A 19,392-nucleotide genomic window follows, 5' to 3' on the forward strand; every position below is an offset into this window, starting at 1 on the left:
TATGGTTCTTTATCAAGACAACCTGAGCATATCAGATGACGAAGATGACGACCCAAGAGCAGGCAGCACAAGATCGTAGACGAGATTTTCAATGCTTTAAAGAATTTTATACAGTACGCCTAATTAGTTAGGGACACGACTAGATTCTTAATTTTTGTTGTCATTACATAAAGTTTTGTCCTTTTCAGATTGCTTTACGTTTCGTCGAACAATCGAATAAGGCAAACTCATGACGTTCTGCAAATTAACGATGGAGGGAGAGAGAAACATCGTTGTCAAACGAAAACGCAAAAAAATAGCAGATTTCTGTAAAAAAAGCATGTTAAACTTGTTCATTTTCCTTAATTTTATTACTTTATTTTGGATTTACTTATTAGAAATCATTACGAAATCAACTCATAGTATTTTTAATACCAATACTTTGATCAAGAATATTATAAAAAACAATGTTATTTTTAACCTAAATTCTTGTTATCCGAAACGGCCTCCCCCCCAATTATTTCTGTTAACGGAGGTTTTACTGTATTACTAATTAATGAATTTCTTTGCCACGTGTCGGCGTGACTGAAAATCTTGACTTAACCTTCGGTAGCGAAATATGATATATTAAGTCGGTTTGGAAGAGGTTAAAGATGGAATTTAATTCGTTTACAATCCTACTTTACAACCTATATAATTAGTATAGAAAATAAATGTCAAAAATAGTTGATGCTTGTAATTTGGTGTTTTTTTAAGCACGTTTTCTTTGGTTTTTAAATAAATTTAATTTTTTCTCCCAACGTCTCATATAATTTGGTATTTGATTTCTTCTATTCTGAAACACACAATAAAAATGTTAGCTTTATATTTTAATTTGGGTTTATCAATTTATAATATTTTTCTATTTATTAGTTTTATTATTAGAGTATTAGTTTAGTAGAGTATTGCGTATATATCTTAAAAAATATAATCGAATTGATCCCTTTTGTGGTTTTACTTCATTATTGAATGGACAGAATGCTTTCATTGAAAATGATAGTTGGCAGGGTGCATCTAGATATTCACTAACTTCTTCTTCTAGTTCCATGACCGTTATCGATCGTTAAATATCATGTTGGCTACCATATTCGCTATCGTGACTTTATTGACAGCAGCTCTAAATAACGATGTAGTTGATTTTCCATCCCATTGCCTTAGATTTTTCAGCCATGATGTTCTTCTTCTACCAGGACCACGATTACCTTGGATCTTTCCCTGAATGATCAGATGTAAAAGATCATATTTTTCGGGGTGTCTCATAATGTGGCCAAAGTATTCCAGCTTGCGTGTCTTTATTATATTGACCAGTTGTGTTGTTTGGTTCAGCCGTCTAAGGACCTCCTTATTTCTAACTTTGTCGACCCAGCTTATTTTCAGTAGTCGTCTGTATACTCACATCTCAAAGGCTGTCAAGCGTCTAAGGATAGTCTTAGTCAAATTCCACGCTTCCACTCCATACAGCAGGACAGCAAAGATGTAGCAAGATGTCATTCGAACTCTAAGGTCAATGCTAAGATCGTGACTGCAAAGTACGTTTCTCATTTTTACAAAGGCAGCTCGGGCTTGTTCTATTCGGCTTTTAATTTCTGCGGTTGGATCCCAGCTCTCATTGATATTACTGCCGAGATACACGAGTTTCTCTACTCTGTCCAGTGTGGCATCTCCGATTTTGATACCGTCATCCTGTATATAATTTTGTTTGCTAACTATCATATATTTAGTTTTCTTAACGTTGAGTTTGAATCCATACTGATCACAAGTCTGTTTTATTTTGTTCATTAGATTTTGAAGGTCTTCTCCGCAATTACCAAGCACTAAGGTATCGTCGGCATATCTAATATTGTTACTTCGGTTACTCCACTCACAGTAATACCTTCGGTTGTCGCCATTAAGGCTTCCTTAGATATTTCCTCCGAATATAAGTTAAAAAGTAAAATCGACAATATACAGCCTTGTCTCACTCCTTTTTTTATATTTATTTTATCCGACAGTTCTTGTTCAACCTTTATTCTTGACACTTGATGCCAGTATAGATTTGTAATTATTCATAGATCTTTATCGTCCAATCCAGCTGTTTCCAATATTTCTACCATTTTGTTATGTCGCACTTTGTCAAAAGCCTCTTCAAAATCGATTGCACAAATTTACACATTTTGATTTATATCTCTGCATCTCTGTACTAGCACCTGTATACTAAACAAGGCTTCTCTTGTACCCAAGCCACTCCTAAACCCAAATTGAGTATTGCTAATTCTGTCCTCTAACAGCGTGTAAATTCTGCTGTGTATTACTCGCAGGAAGATCTTCAAAACGTGATTCATCAGACTTATTGTCTGATAATCACCGCATGTCTTTGGACGATGTGTCTTAGGTATTGTGACAAATGTCGACTTTAACCAATCAGTTGGTAATTCGCTAACTACATAATCATTTATATTTTGACCTAAATTTGGAATAAATATTTTCTTAATTTTCTGCAAATACATTAGCTTTTTTACGTCTCTACATCGTTAAAATAGTACTTGTATGCAAAAGAGAACCTCTCTCGTACCCACTGCGTTCCGAAAACCAAACTGTGTACGGCTGATTTTTTCTTCGCATAGTCTATATCCTTTGATGTATGATTTTCAGAAATTACATTAAAATGTGGCTTATTAAACTGATGTTTCGGAAATCATTGCAGGATACGGGTTTTGTTTTCTTGAGTAGAGCGATAAACATTGACTTCAGCCATCTTGTTATTACTCCGTTTAAATATATGTCATTGAATATTTTTGTTAGTCGTTTACCGTCGGTGTTAAATAGCTTTCTGAATCAAGCATATGCATTGTCAGGTCTAGAAGCTTTGCCATCTTTTAGTTGTGATATTGCTTTGTCCACCTCATCTGATGTTATTGGTAAGTGGTCATTACATATATAGAACGGAGGTTGTTGGAACATATTATCACCAAAGAGTTCTTGTATGTATTTGGTCCATATTGCATTCGAGTAGCATAAACTCAGGTGTTTCAGAGAAATATCTCATATTCTGTAGAAACGCATCAGAAATAAATTTCTCATGTGTCAACAAAATTTAGTATCCCTTTGGACACTCACCTTTAATTGAAGTGAGTAAAAATACATCTATCAAAATGTTTTAAAAATTTAAAACTCCGAACTGTTATCTAGACTGAATTCAATTAACTGGATTTAATTACGTGCCTAACTAGAAATCATATATTTTGGATTTGCTCAGTTGCTACTGAAATGAAAATAGACTAAAAATTATGTTATTAGGTAAATGATTTGATTATTCTTGTGCTCTTATCGGTTGGTTTAAGTTGTAGCCTTCAGTAACTGATAAAAAGTTGTTAAAAACATATTTACATTAAATATACATAAAGAAATATTAAGCAGTAATAAACAGGTATTAAATAACATTAACTAGCAAAGGTACTAACTTTAACTACAGTTTAGTTCAATTTTTAAATCATTTTTATTGGTGGATTTATTTTGTAAAGAAAGTGTGATAGCCGAACCAGTACCTGCATTTTGGAAAGGTAATTTGAAAGTTTCCTTTTAAAGAAAATATTTCTAATTTGTCTATTTAATACTTTAGAAAGATCAAAAAATATTATAATAAGTTGATGATGATGAAGTAAAGGAAATGTTTAAGAAATAATAAAGTACCACAAGATAATATTCCATTATGATTCTGAAATCAAGGGTGTTCCATTTAAAAAAAAAACTCACTCCAAAAATACCTACTTTAAGTTTCGACCAATCCTGTATACTACAATTAAATATTTTGCTTTGTTGATATTATTGGACAATCGTATAGTACATGAAAAATCTTCTGAACATAAATATATTTTTTGTTGTCAGATATCTATACTTCTATAGGGTGTTAATTTTGTTACGAAATTCATTAAAAAACTTAATTATATTTTAAACTACCTCGTATAATACTGCAAACTCGTATATTGTAAAAAATACATCATCAATAAAAGTCCAAAAGTGTAAAAATATATAGGGTGTTCCATTAAAAAAGATAAGTTTGTTCCATCCTCTCCATATAGGTGACCATGTATATATATTTGCATTCTTCTAGCACTTCCGGTTGTACCGGAAGTCGCCATTAAGTTTCTTATTTTAAATAGAAACTGTGCTTTTTGTTATTTTTTTTAGAATCTACGTAAAATTCTGGATCGATTTTTATTGGGATAACATTCTCGAAAAAATAGCCGTTTTTGAAATATTTAAAGTTTTTGAAAAATTTTTCATGTTACACATGCAACTTCAAAAATTAATATTGTGGTTAATATTTATGCTGAAAAAACAAAAATTCTTTTTCAGCGTGTACTAAACTCTATTTTTATTTAAGCATAAAAAAATTTGCCAATGTTAATACTGGGTGTTCCAAATTTTGTATTATATTTTTATTTTTATATATTTTATAAATATATCTATAAATATATATATATATATATATATATATATATATATATATATATATATATATATATATATAAAACAAAGACTTATTCCTACTTCCCACACACACCTTCCCAAACCCAACGAGATAGGTTGTCCTCCTGCGGTACAACCAGCCCCGGCTTTTCTCCGCCCCCTGGTCTTTGGAGCCAGGTCTCGATTATTTCGCGGTATCCCCCGTCAGGCAATGGGAGTTCTGTGTATTTACATTTAAGTGGTAGGTTAGCCCATTTGGTTTTATCACTACCGGTCAAAGCAATTGTTTGGCGATCTAATGATGGTTGTGTGTGCCGATACTTGCTTTCCCTTTTCTGCACCAAGTGCAGTCGAGAGCGAGCAAGCATCGAATCCTTTCATCCGTCGTCTAATACCCAGTCATTTGTCTAGTCATGTCCTTAATCTACCTTACTTGCTAATCTAATTTTTTTGGTGCTTGCATTCAAGAGCGTCGTGCGGCGTGCCTCCGGCTCTCTCCTGCATGCGGTTTTTGTCTTATTTTTTTTTGTTTTTTTTTTGGTGGTTGGTACCCTTTTGTGTTAATTTTTCTATCTACGTCTTAATCTATGGACAGGTATCATCACTATCTGTCTCGCTATCCGATCCATCTGAATCTTCATCATTACGAATAATTAAAGGTCTTACTTCATCAACAACTTATTCTATTTCATATGACTCTAAAAAATTTTTTTTCAGTATGCTCAATACATTTCCGCCATTGTTCCTTATTGACTTGGTTTAGTGCATCTTGACAGAGTTGTAAAACGCTGGCTTCGTCGGTGGTCTTACATGCATGTTTATCATAGTAGTTTTTAGTGATGCTCCACACCAATTCAATTGGATTGTACTGGCAGTGATATGGTGGTAGTTTTAGGACCTCATGATCATATTTTAGTGCCATTTGGTCAACGACAAATTTTTTCTCAGTAATGTGTTCTTTGCACTTATTTAATAATTCAGCTTTTAAAACTAGATGTTCGTGTTCTATATTTTTCTCCGACAGCCACTTTCTTAAGTCTTCTTTTTTCCAGCTGCTTGTGGGAAACTTTTCCTCCTCTCTGATGTGATACGAAACATTGTCTAAGACTATTAATGACGGATTTTCCAGATTTTTTAATAATTTTTTCTCAAACCAATGTTCAAAAATATCAGCGTCCATATTTCCGTGGTAATCATCAGTTTTTTTTGTCGAAGAAAATATAAGACTAGCATTGGGTATAAAACCTTCCGTATTTCCTGCATGCAATATAATATATCTTTTGCCATTACTCGAACTAGTACTCGAATAGCATTTGGTAGAATCATCTTGCCAGGATGATTTGGTATTATTTCCTTTCGCAAAAATCCATGTTTCGTCAAGAAACACAAATTATTTGGCAAATTCGGAATTCTTGTTTTTTAAATAGTTTCTTATAAATTTACACCTTTTTCCAACAACATTGGACAGCTCGCACAACACTTTACGATTATTGGTTTTTTTGTATCTAAAACCCATAGCTTTTAATACTTTTGATAAACTGGTCAAACCCATATCACAAAGTTCTCTGTCCTTTATTTTTTAAATAAGTGTCTTTCTCGTAACATGTTCTTTTGCTTTGTACATGTCATAAATGATATTTCTGATTGAGGTTTTAATACCTTGTGGCAAGTCGAGGGTTTTCGGATGCAAACGAATACTTTTATTTTCCCAACTTAATTCCTCCTCACTCATTTTGCAAACTCTTTGCAAGGTCCGTTCTGAAATTCCACAAGCTGCACTTGTTCTTTTTTGAACTGCCAGTACTGATGTAATTGGTTCCATGTTGATTTTTTCTAAAGTAAAATAATTTTCCACTTTCAACACAATTCGACGCTCACTCGGAGATATATAAAAGTTTTTTCAATAAATTATCATCACAACGCATCAAATTTGCGTTTTTTCACGATTTATAAAAAAACTGTTTTGGTAGCGCTGATTTATCCTCAAGTACTAAAGACGACCAGTAGAAGGTTCGATACCACAAAGCAGGTAGAAAAGGGAAAGCATAACAGAGTGGCTGTAACTAGAGTCATAAATTATTTTTCGGGCGTTAATCCGAAATACTAGAGGGTGAAACGACTTCACTATGGCTACATTAACAGTTTTAAATTATTATCTGACCTAACAGGAGTACATACATTGTGAACAAATCCCCTTCGTTGGCTCAGTGAAGATGTTCGTTCAGTTGTAATGGAAACACCAAATAATAGTAGCAGAGTTTATTGTAGAGACGTACACTATGGGTGTAGACCCGGGATTACTTTGAGTAGAGACTGACGAAGTTGATCGTTGAAGACTATCAAGTTCGTTGAGTGAATATTGATTGAATGTTTCTCTAGGCAAGAGATCTTAGTTTTATATAAACTTTAATTGGGTCAATATTTTCGCGGACCTCGCGTGACATGTTTATTTAATTTATGTAAATAGTTTAACTTTGTCAGCACTTTTGACTGATGTCCAAATTATATTATTGGTAATTGACCAAATGTGTATGTAACCTAATTAACTACGTGTGTGTATTTAATAACAAATAGATTCATTCGGTCTACTGGGTGATAAAATTATACTGTCCAATTTCGGATATGAATTCTAAAGATTTGATATTGGACATACTGCGGAATCGGGCAATCTGGCCCAAGTGTCAATACTCAAAGTTTACATATAAGTATTACATAACATAGTAAAATTCAAACATGATAAATTATAAATAGTTTAAGAATAATCAACAATCTTCCAACCGTACCCTAGCTATCAATGTCCGACTCTATCTCTAGATTAAAATTAGGGCAATTGGATGAAAATGTGGAAAGTGGGATGTCAACTTGGGAAGTCGACGGTACATTGTTGTGCCGATTACTAACTAATACAGGTACTTCCTGTTCGTTAGTCTGAGTTTGTGGATTCCCTGAACGACATAGTCGTGCAACAGGACGGTACTTCCATAACGTGAGTATCCCAATTATTACCATTATAGTAATGATCCCGGTGGCCACAAAATAATGCCAATTAGATTCGTGAATCGATCGCCACTGCGTATGCGTCATTTCTTGTTCCAGACTCTCCTCCTCAAGTAACACATGACGTAGCTCTCCTCCTGGTATGTCAAGGTAGGTGTTTAGAGGCGTGTTAAACTTGCGGGGTGTCCTCGCCAACAGTTGGGCCACGGGCGTGATTGGCGACTTCAGGTAACTCGTCACTGCTCTGTCCACCCCACTGCTAGTGGGGAGTAATGTAATATTTTTCGTTTGGGCGATACATTTGGGTGAAAGCTTCATGAATTTGACTCGTTCCAGTACTCTTTCGTTCCGATTTCCATCGCAAATAATGGATATGTGTATCGTGACTGGCGTGATAACTAGCCAGAGGTTGGGAGTACCCATCTTACTCCATTGAGCTGTCTGTATTGTCCTGGCTACCACTGGACATGTGCTATTCTTAGATCGCTCATAAATTTCTTCAAGTATGCAGTTTGGTTGGGTATCCATGTTTCTTATAGCCGTTGGTGAGCACGCTATCTGCGCCTTTGTCAACAGTAATCATCTTTCTCTATCTTCCGCGGTCAATTCGAAGTAGTGCAGTGTGTTATAATCTACGACCAGTAGATTCCTTGGGGCGACAAATGTGCGCAACACCGACCCCTCAACGTTAAGTGGTATGGCCGTGACTTTGAGCATGCTGTACTTATTTTCCCTGTCACTATGAAGTAGCCGATGACTGTTATATATTTGTCGTCATGACTGACTTCTGTTTCTATAATGGGTTGTCGTCGTATTTCGACCCCTTGAGGCAGTATCTGCCCTGCTTTCCCTATTAATTTGGTTATTTCACCCGGTTTCACTATATCAATGAAGTGTCCGTGGTTATAGTGAAGGTTTAATATTCCCTCGTAAAATTGAGTATATTCGTTTATGAAGTCCATAACTTGTAATGCTATCGTTTGTATTCGTAACGTGCTATATTCGGTTTCTAGTTTTTGTGCTTTGTCTTCTACTTCGTTAAGTCCTTTAGATATTTCTTGTAGACCTGTGATTAGTGCTTTGTTAAACTTGTTCATTTTCTCGTTTATCCTGTTCTCTGTGTGATTGATTGATGTTATTGTTTCTAACATTATCTTCGCCTGGTGCTGTGATCCCTTTATTAGCTCCTTTTGGTTATTATCTAATGCTTCAATGTTACTGTAGGCTTCGTCATTGACTCCAAATACTGAGGTTAATATTGTTCCTAATATTCCTCTTCTTTCCCTTCCTTTTATTTCTACTGTCAACCCCTCGCTTACTGACTCCGCCTTTCTTTGTCCTTCCTCTAACTTCTCTATTATATCCTTACAATTCACGATTTTTATCTCATGACACAGTTCTCGTACGCCTTGTATCATATTTCCTATTAGTTGGTGCTCTGTTCGAATTCTTCCTTTTTCGAGTAACACCTTTATTCGAAATGTTCCCCGGTCTATGACGACCTCTCCAAGGTCTTCTGTGAAAAATCCTGGTACCGGATTATATATTTTATACGGTTCTGCCTTTATGGGTTTTAACATCGTTAAAAACATTATAGCTACTAGTATTTTCTTCCATCTTAGTGCTGCTGCCTTCTTCGGCTTTTCCTGTTTCTCTTCTTCCAGTCGTATTAGCTTATGTATGGGTCTTTTAGTCAGTTTCCCGTTTGCCTTTCTCACTGTTACTACTCTGGTTAATCCCTCCGCTCCAGGGTGTGTTTCTGTTACCCTTGCTAATGGCCATCTGCCTGGAGGTGTATCCTCTTCTTTAATTATAACTATTTCTTCTTCTTTTATGTTAGGGTGCGCCTTATGCCATCTATTTCTCTGTTGTAATTGGTGCAGGTATTCCTGTTTCCAAATTTTCCAGAAGTCTCTTTTTATTTTCTCCACTAATCTCCACCTCGTCGGCATCTTCAAATAAGTCGTAAGCTCTTCTTCCCGATTTGGTGATATAATTTCTCTTCCTATAAGGAAGTGAGCTGGTGTCAGGGCTATTTTCCCTTCAGGGTCTTCTGATGACCCACATAATGGTCTCGAGTTCATACATGCTTCTATTTGTGCCAGCACCGTACTCAATTCTTCATATGTTAGAACTGTTTCCCCGATGATTCTTTTCAAGTGATATTTCATTATTCGCACTGCGCTCTCCCATAATCCTCCGAAATGTGGTGCATATGCAGGTATGACATGCCACTGGGTACCTAGTGCCAGTAATCCTTGTTTTATCTCGTCATCTATTTTTTGATTTTCTTTTTTCAACAAATTTGCTGTTCCTACGAATGTGGTTCCGTTATCGCTGTATACGTTGTTGCACTGTCCTCTGCGTGCCGTAAATCTCTTGAACGCTGCGATGAATGCATCCGTAGACATATCGCTTACTACCTCAAGGTGTACTGCCTTCGTTGACAGACACACAAATACTGAGATGTAGCCCTTATAGCTCCTCTGTCCTCTGCCTCTCGTGGTACTTATTTTTATTGGCCCGGCATAATCTATCCCTGTGGTTCACTCTGTCTTTCGGTAGATCTTCCATTAATTGTTGTGCTGTTGGCTTTTATACCTCCTGCACCTTAAACATTTTGCTAGATGATCTTTCACGGTTCTTCTGCCGTTGATTATCCAGTATTTCCTTTTTATGTACTGTAGTGTTTGTTGTAATCCGCTATGTAGATTTCTTGCGTGACTATCTGTTATAAGTAACTTTGTTAATGCACTATCCTTTGGCAAAATTATCGGATGTTTTTCTCCGTACTTTAGATTCGTGTGTCTCAGTCTTCCGATGACTCTTAGAATTCCTTGTCTATCCAGGAATGGTACCAATGACGCTAATTTATTTTTCTTGTCTAATTGCTGTTTCTTCTCCAGCTTATTTATTTCTTGTTTGAAGTAGGCGTGCTGTGTGTGCTTTATCGCCTTTAATAGCGTTTCCTCTAATTCTTGGACTGTAAGCTGACTTTGTCCATTGTCTTTCTTTTTTCTGCATTTGTCTGCAAATCTCCTACAATATGAAAGTACTCTTCTCATTCTTTCTAAATTTGAGAATCTCTCGCATATGTCCTCCTTTATCGTTGTCGTGTGCACCGTTATTTTCGTTTTGACTTCCTCCTCATTTGTCTCTGGTATTTCTTCTGATTCCTGCGTTAAAGTTTTGTTACTAGTCAGCCAAGTTGGTCCCTTCCACCATAGCTCTGCTTCTAATAATTCTAATGCGGTACTTCCACGTGAGAGGATGTCCGCTGGATTTTCCTTTGTATCTACCTTATGCCAATTTTTCGGTCCTATAACGCCTCTTATTTCCTCTACTCTGTTGGCGACGAACATTTTCCACCTTTTTGATGATCCCCTTATCCAAGCCAGGGTTATCGTTGAGTCCGACCATGCATATACCTCAATGTTTTCCCTGTTCAATGCTTGTAGGGTTTTCTTCATTAAATTTGCTAGTAGTACCGCGGCACACAGCTCGAGCCTCGGTAACGTCGTTTTCCCTTTCAATGGTGCGACTTTCGATTTTGCTATCATTAGATTCGTTTTAATTTCTGGGCCTAATACCCTTGAGTAGATTACCGCTCCATATCCTTTCATAGACGCATCTGCAAATCCATGTAGTTCTACTCTGTTTATCTTGCTTAAGTTGTTCCACCTGGGCAATGTTATTTTCTCCAGATTTACTAATTGCGCCTGGTATGTATTCCACCTGCTTTGTTGGTTGCTAGTTAATTCTTTATCCCAACTGGTCTTTTGCTCCCATAATTCCTGTATGAACATTTTCGCCTGAATTACTACAGGTGCTATCCATCCCAGTGGGTCGTTTAATTTTGCTACTTCTGACAGTACGTGTCTTTTCGTTATTTTCTTTGCCGTCGTTATCCCTATTTTGAATGTGATTATATCCTCTTTAGGTGACCAGTGTATTCCTAACGTTTTCCGTACTTCTTCTTATTTGAATGCCTTGGAGTCTACGTTCCTCATATCCTCCGGTACGTTCTCCATTATTTTTTCTTCGTTGCTCAACCATTTTCTAAGAATGAAACCTCCTTTTCTGAACAGTTGTATTAATTCCTTTTGGGCTGTTTCTGCTTCCTGCACTGTCTCAGCTCCTCCTAGTATATCGTCTACATACATGTTTTCTTTTACAATTTTCGATGCCAACGGGTACCTCGCTCCTTCGTCTTCTTGTAATTGTTGTATTGTTCTTAACGCTAAAAAGGGTGCTGCGGCCGTGCCGTATGTCACCGTCGTTAAGTTATACTCTTGTATGTGGTCCTTTGTGTCCTTTCTCCACAATTTTTTTTGATATTTTTGGTCTTCTTCTGCCATTCTGATTTGTCTAAACATTTTTTCCAGATCCGCTGAGTATGCTACCTTATTGGATCCCCATCGTAATAGTATATTTGTCAAATCTTGTTGTAATTTCGGCCCTGTGTGCATAATATCATTCAGGCTTACTGCCGATGAGCTTTTGCTTGATGCATCAAACACGGCTCTTATTTTCGTTGTAGTACTGTCCTCTTTTCTCACTGGATGATGAGGTAAGTAGTACCCATCTCCCTGGTTTTCTGCTATTACCATATGACCTTGGTTTTTATAATCTTCCATGAATTGTCTGTAATTCGCTTCTAACTGTTTGTCTTTTGCAAACTTCCTTTCTAGTTGCATCAATCTGGCGAATGCTTGCTGTTTAGATTCTCCTAACTTTGCGACGTCTTCCCTAAACGGAATTTTTACTTCATATCTCCCTTCTTCATTCCTTTTTACAGTCTGTCGATACAGTTCTTCACATTCTTGTTCTTCCACTGAGAAACTTGTGTCCTGATTTACTTCTTCTAATTCCCAGAAGTTCTTTATTTGTACGTCCATTTCTTGTCTTGATATCATACAGCATACTTCTGCTTTTATATTCTCCCTTTCTCGTGCTATTCCCGAAACTATCCATCCTAGTTTGGTGTTTTGACTCAGGAGTCCATTACTTATTCTGTGCACCCCTTCTGTCAATATGTAACTGTATTCTTTTACTCCTAGTAGTAAGTCTATCTTCCCTACCTTGTAATATCTTGGATCTGCCAGTGTTGCATTTTTCTCGTTATAGTCCGGTAGAATTATATCCTGTTCCGGTAAATTCCTTGTTATCTTCGGTAGTACTAGTGCTTCTATTTCCATCTCGAAGTCACTTTCGTAATGAGTTTCGATTATAAGTTTCATACTCCAGTTGGCTGTTTTTTCTCCTGACGAGCCTATCCCGGATATGGTCGCCTGTATGGGCTTCCTTGTTGTTCCTAGCGTCGTCGCAGCTTGTTCCGTTATAAATGCGCATTGTGACCCTTGGTCGATTAGTGCTCTCATTATGTGTGAATCTCCTTTCGCATCTCTTATGCGTACCACAGCTGTCGCTAGTAATGCTTTACCTTCCTTATGGCTTGCACAGTTTACTGAATTCAGCCCTCTTTGTTGGTCGTTGCTATTCCTAGGCCCATTGGTATCTTGTGTATTTTCTCGCCTTCCGTTATTTTGTTCTCTGGCGTTGTATGGATTATTATTTCCTCCTCTGTACCTATCAGCTTGGTACCCGTTTCTTCTATTGTTTGAATCTCTTCCATTTCTTTCTTGTGTTTGTTCTCCTTTCGTTCCATTGGAGTTTCTTTTGTTGCTTGTGTTTCCTTTTTCATAATGCAACATATGGTGGTGGTCTCCGCCACAGTGTCTGCACCTATATTGTGAATAACATTGTTTTTCTTTTTTATGTGCTAGGCAGTTTGTACACAATCCTTTTTTTTTATCATCCTGTTCCGGTCTCTTACATTGAGTTCCTGAAATTCTCTGCAGTTCGGTACTCCGTGATCTCCGTTGCATATCACGCAATGTGTTCTTGGTTTCCTAAGAGATCCTCCTTGCTTCTCTTGTCTTTTTTCTGACTCCAGCAGTTCCAGTGTCTGAAATCTTCGCCGTAAGAATGTTTGTGTCGATTTGTACGTCGGTATCTCTCTACTCTCTCCAATGTGGTTTTCGTACAGCCTCCTAGTTTCATTGTCCCATTTCGTTATGATAATTCGGACTATCAATGGGCTCCACGCTTCCGTGTCTGTTCCTAACCCTCCTATGGCTTCCAGACTTTCGTGGAAGGTGTCATGTAGTGATTTCAATGCTCTAGCAGAAGATTCCTTTACTTCCTGCGCTAGTAGCATCCTGTCTATTAATTTAAACAATATCATCCTTGGGTTCTCATACCTATCTTTTAGCATGTTTCAGGCCACTTCGTAGTTGGCCTCGGATATGTTTAAGTGTTGTATCATTCTGTTGGCTTCCCCTCTTACTTGAGTTTTTAGGTACTGCATTTTTTCTGCGTTTGATAACTGGTCGTTTTCATGTATTACTTTAGTAAACAGATCGTGGAAAGTTCTCCACGTTTCATATCTGCCTTCATACACAGGTATTTTTACCTGCGGCTATGTCACACCGTCCCTCCTCTGTGTGCTTTCTGGCCGTTGCATTCCTGGCCTTATTTTCTTTAAAACTTCCCTGACTTTCCTCTTTAGATGATTTATTCTCTCTACTTCTCCATTATCTGTAGCGTCTAATTCCTTATTTACTGCTGCTTCAATCATTAGTGTATTCACCTTTTCCATGTATTCTCTTAACTCTGACTGCAATTCTTCATCCTCCTGCAAGTCTTGTTCATTTTCTGGCCGTAATAATTCCTCGATTCTTTGTTTTCTTATCTGTATCTCCTTTACTTTCGGTGCTTTTCCTCTTTTCAGCACCCTTCCATATTCTTCCAACAGGGTTTTCCCCTCAATGTATATCTTAAATACCTGATCATAGTATTTTGTTTCAAAATATTTTTCTTTCGTTATACCCCCTTCTAGCAGCTTTTCGTGGTTATTTAAAAATTTTGCCCAATATTCTTCTAATTTTTCCTGTCTATCCCGGATGTATTGTTGATTTTTCCGAGATTGGGAATCCTTTTTTGTATTTGAAACGAGTTTCGTTATTTGTGTTCCTAATTCCGCTTGCTTAAGGTATATGCTTTCCATGATTATTCTTATAAATTTTTACATTCAGCGGTAAATATATTAGACAATACGAAATGTACGTTATTTATTAAATAAGTATACCTGTACTATAACACTTTCTTTTCTATCGGAATGTGCAATTTAGCGAAATATGAGTTTGACCTTGCCTGCTGTGCTATTCTTTGTACTGAGGTAGGTCAAGATGTAATCCACACACTCTTATAATGATATATATACATATATATATATATATATATATATATATATATATATATATATATATATATATATATATATATATATATATATATATATATTGTTATCAAAATAAATGAAATTATTTGCTACGTAATTATTTTAATTTTTCGAAATAAGGTATTTAATTGAAATTAAAAGCAAGCTATATGTATGAACGTTTCTTTTTTCAAATTGTCATACAAAATTACTGTTTAGTAAGTTATAATAGTTGTGAATGACGTTTATTTTTTGTTTTATCAATTCTCTGTATTATTTAAATGGTATACATTCTAAAGTACATTATTATACGATTGATAGAGTGGAGATTGTTGTTCTAAATTGTTAAATTGTAATAAAAAAAAACTTGTTAAATTGTAAGATTGTAAAATTTTGAAGATTTTGTAATTATTCAAAAACTTACGGTTTTTTGTGTTCTTAGACGTTGAGGATCCCTCGCTTCTGGTGGGTTCTGCAATCGGTCCTGTCCTTTGGCTGCTCTGCGGCTCTAGTATGGCTCTCGGCTTTGGTACTGCTCTCGGCTCTAGTGTGGCTCTCGGCTTTGGTACTGCTCTAGGCTCTAGTATGGCTCTCGGCTTTGGTACTGCTCTCGGCTCTAGTGTGGCTCTCGGCTTTGGTACTGCTCTCGGCTCTAGTGTGGCTCTCGGCTTTGGTACTGCTCTCGGCTCTAGTGTGGCTCTCGGCTTTGGTATGGCTCTCGTTCTCCCGGGTCTAGTGGTCTCTCTCTGCTACTGAGGGTGTTGCTGGCGTGGACTGTATAGGCTCTCTCAAACTTCCTTGAAGTATTCTGTTTCTCGATAGGACCATGAACAAATCCCCTTCGTTGACTCAGTGAAGATGTTCGTTCAGTTGTAATGGAAACACCAAATAATAGTAGCAGAGTTTATTGTAGAGACATACACTATGGGTGTAAATCCGGGATTACTTTGAGTAGAGACTGACGAAGTTGATCGTTGAAGACTATCAAGTTCGTTGAGTGAATATTAATTGAATGCTTCTCTAGGCAAGAGATCTTAGTTTTATATAAACTTTAATTGGGTCAATATTTTCGCGGACCTCGCGTGACATATGTATTTAATTTATGTAAATAGTTTAACTTTGTCAGCACTTTTGACTGATGTCCAAATTATATTATTGATAATTGACCAAATGTGTATGTAACCTAATTAACTACGTGTGTGTATTTAATAACAAATAGATTCATTCGGTCTACTGGGTGATAAAATTATACTGTCCAATTTCGGATATGAATTCTAAAGATTTGATATTGGACACATTGTAACGTCAAATAAATAAAATATGAATAAACTATCACTAACAAATATTCCAAAAGCTTTATTCAAATATTTGGAAATCTTAATCTTTTAAATGAATGTGAAAAGTACAGTTGGTATTGTTTGAAATAGATGATATTGTTTCGAGCACTCCGGATGCGCCGTAATGCTCGAAAAATCGCGCGTGTTTTAAAGACCTTAATATCCACTTATACTTTAATATACTATTTTAAAGTTTGTTCCTATCTGTGCTCTAGATTTTACTTAAATAATTTTTTTCATATCTTATACGACAAATGAGTAATTATAGTTAACACCACCTATCTATCGTCGGTCGGCAAATTCAAATAAAAATATAACTTCCAGACCATCTTTTACCACCTTTAGTCCAGACAAATTAATATATGCGTTTAATATATTTTTTACCACCAAAAATGAGATATTTTAGCCAAATAATGCTTCAAATATAATGTGCAGAATAATTTTGAATTACGTTCCGCTAATGAACTTGCTTTTTTGTCCTTAAAAGTAAAAAAAAGTTTGAATTATATTACTTAATATTTCGTCTAAATATAATCGTCTACAAATTTTAACTGTACTAATGCCCAAGTATCAATTTTCAAGTTTTAAACTGATTGATTTACGATGAGTAATCCGGTTGTAAAAATACCGGCATTTGCCTTATCTAAAAGACTGGACTTGCAAATTTTTGGTTTAGTTGTATCTTTGCAACTAGCTTGTTTATAGATAGATGTGCATTGTGCATTGCTTTAATTTTGAGTTGTGTTGAAATTTTGTTGTGAGTAGTTATAATAATTGTAATATTTTTTGTTGTTTGTTTTTTTGAAACTGTTTATTTGTGTATAAAAAAAATGTTTAGACCATGGGAAAAATCACCTACAGTTTTTCGTGGATGGGAGCAAGAAAACCCAAGTAGTAGTAGAGAAAGTGTAGTAGGCAACAATCTTTTAAGTGTAAATGTAGTTGTAAAGGCAGTAATATAAGAAAAACGGCCTTTCTAACAGGAATTCCGTATTCTATCATCCGCGACATCTTGAAAAGTGGTGTTAAAGAGAGACAAAAAAAAGATCGGATGCTGGAAAACCTAAACAAATTATTATCGTGACTGCTAAATGTTTAAGGAATTTGGTTTACGGGGAATACAAAAAAAATGTAATACCAACAATTGATATTATATACACTAAGCTTGTGATGAGAAGAAGCTGCCCTAAAACCAATTTACGTAGACGACTGAAAAAATTTGGGTTCAAATACAAAATCGTTGATAAACGGGTGTCTATTATGGAAAGTAAGAGGATAGTACACTGGCGTTGATTACTAGATTATTTAAAAAAAATTCAAGAATATCGAGACCAACAGCAGACTATATATTATTTAGACGAGACATGGTATGAAACGCATGACACCGCTAGTAAGGGTTGGACTGATGGTTCACTTAGGTGCCAGTTGAAAGAAGTACCTCCGAATAAAGGCTCTCAATGCTAGCTACCACTCAAGGCTTCTCAAAAAAATTCCTAACAGTTCGTCTTCAAAATAGGCACTAAAAGATTTCCTCTCAGATAATGATTTGTATTTTGAAGACAACTATAATAAGAAACAATTACTTGAAGTGCTTCGTACTAAAGCTTATAAGAAACAATATATACTGAAACTTATTTGGGGACAAGTAAAAAACGGATTCGAAGGAAAAATAGTTTTCCAAAATTTGACGCAAAAGTGGTCGATTTAATTCGATATGAACTATCAGAGATTACAAGTGTCGACTGGAAAAAAGCAGTAAACCATGTAGTCAAAGTAGAAAATGAGTACAGAAGACTAGGACAATTATTTTCAAACAGTGGACAACTTATTATTAATCTGGTGGATAGTGACGATGATGAGAGCTCGCCTGCAGGAGGAATATTTTAGACAAGGTACGCCAATATGATGATTATTTCAGTTAAAACAACTCAGTTTTTCATTATAAATTGCTAACTTTGTTTAAAACAATATTTTCTTAAACGTAAAATACTTTTCCACAGTTTCGTCTATGTACGTCATCGTTAAACGCCAATAGAGCTTTTCAACGCTTCTCATATGTTTCAGGCACTTGTGATATGTCGTATAAGTTTAATATACCTATCTACGTCATACGTTATTGGTATAATAGTATATACCAATAACTATACATACCAAAGACGTATGAGGTAGACAAAATTGTATGACATATAACAAGTGCCTGAAACAAATGAGAAGCGTTAAAAAGTCCTATAGAAGATGCCGTTGTATCACCCAGTATATTTTTCGACAGGGTGGTAGAGTGATAATTTTTTTTACATTTCACTTTCAACCGTTTAAAAAACAAAGAAATATAACCATATGTTTTTGGTTATCAGATGTTTTTCCAAAATCAGATTTTCTACTCTTTGACTATAATATACACATTACACATCGTTATTTTATGGTTTAATACTTGTATCAAAAAATTTGTGTCGATGAAAAAACCAATATCGCGAGACGTCCCTGGACATCGGTTACTCGAATTTCATAACATACAAATATAATCTGTTTGAATTTGCCGACGGACGAAATATCGATGGACTCGACTTTACGATTTCCTTGTACTACACCCAGAATATGATTCGTAATGCACTCAAAGTAAGTTTATAATAATATAATTTATTATAATTATTATAGCTGCATTCATATCTCTGAATGCAGCTAACGTGTTAAACCTAATATGTTTTCCTTAAATAATGGGTTTTAACGCTTCATATAATAATGGATAATAGTCCAGTTGTGACTTTATGCCGTAAAACAGTTTTGATAAAATTTGTTATTTAAAATGGATATAGTAATAATTTAAAATTTTGTTACAGAAAAGGAACACCATGTTGACGACTTCAAATCTTCTACTCACAGATCGGAAAAAAATAAGGGAGCAATGGAAAAAATCGGAGTTTCAACTTGGCATAGAAATTGATATTATAAGAAAATGGTGTAAAACGCAGAAGCACCTTCCGGAGATACCATGTAAGTTCACTAAACATTTATAAATTGTATACATTTTATTTTTATTTAAAAGAACAGCTAATCAGTGCCTTGCTTACTTACAACTAGTCACAAAAGATTAGTCTAACGAGCAAATTTTCTCTATAACAATCTTAAAACTAATGTTTGACGTATTTCTTAAGAGATACCCACAGTAATTCTAAAGGATTGAGATCTGGATGATAAGGAGGTAGCCTAATAACCGAATAATCACTATTACAGTTTCTCTCAATTTCATACACTTTAAATCTGCATTTATTGCTTTGTCTAAGGCTGTAACAATCAACTTTTAATATATTT

At 35.6% G+C, this 19,392-nt stretch overlaps 1 protein-coding gene across 3 annotated transcripts in view; it reads left to right on the forward strand.

Annotated features, from left to right (window-relative positions):
- The window catches only part of LOC140446884 (alpha-tocopherol transfer protein-like), a 65,468-nt gene that overhangs the window by 19,512 nt on the left and 26,564 nt on the right, over window positions 1-19,392 (forward strand). For 2 of the 3 annotated variants that reach the window (XM_072539463.1, XM_072539462.1), the window contains exon 2: window positions 18,921-19,074. In XM_072539463.1, coding sequence (XP_072395564.1) covers window positions 18,933-19,074 — 142 coding nt within the window. In that variant the 5' untranslated portion in view covers window positions 18,921-18,932. Of the gene's footprint in view, window positions 1-3,474; window positions 3,558-18,920; window positions 19,075-19,392 lie in introns of those variants that run through there. The other variant, XM_072539464.1, reaches the window with a different exon arrangement.

The sequence above is a fragment of the Diabrotica undecimpunctata genome, chromosome 7, assembly GCF_040954645.1.
Source record: "Diabrotica undecimpunctata isolate CICGRU chromosome 7, icDiaUnde3, whole genome shotgun sequence".
NCBI lineage: Eukaryota > Metazoa > Arthropoda > Insecta > Coleoptera > Chrysomelidae > Diabrotica > Diabrotica undecimpunctata.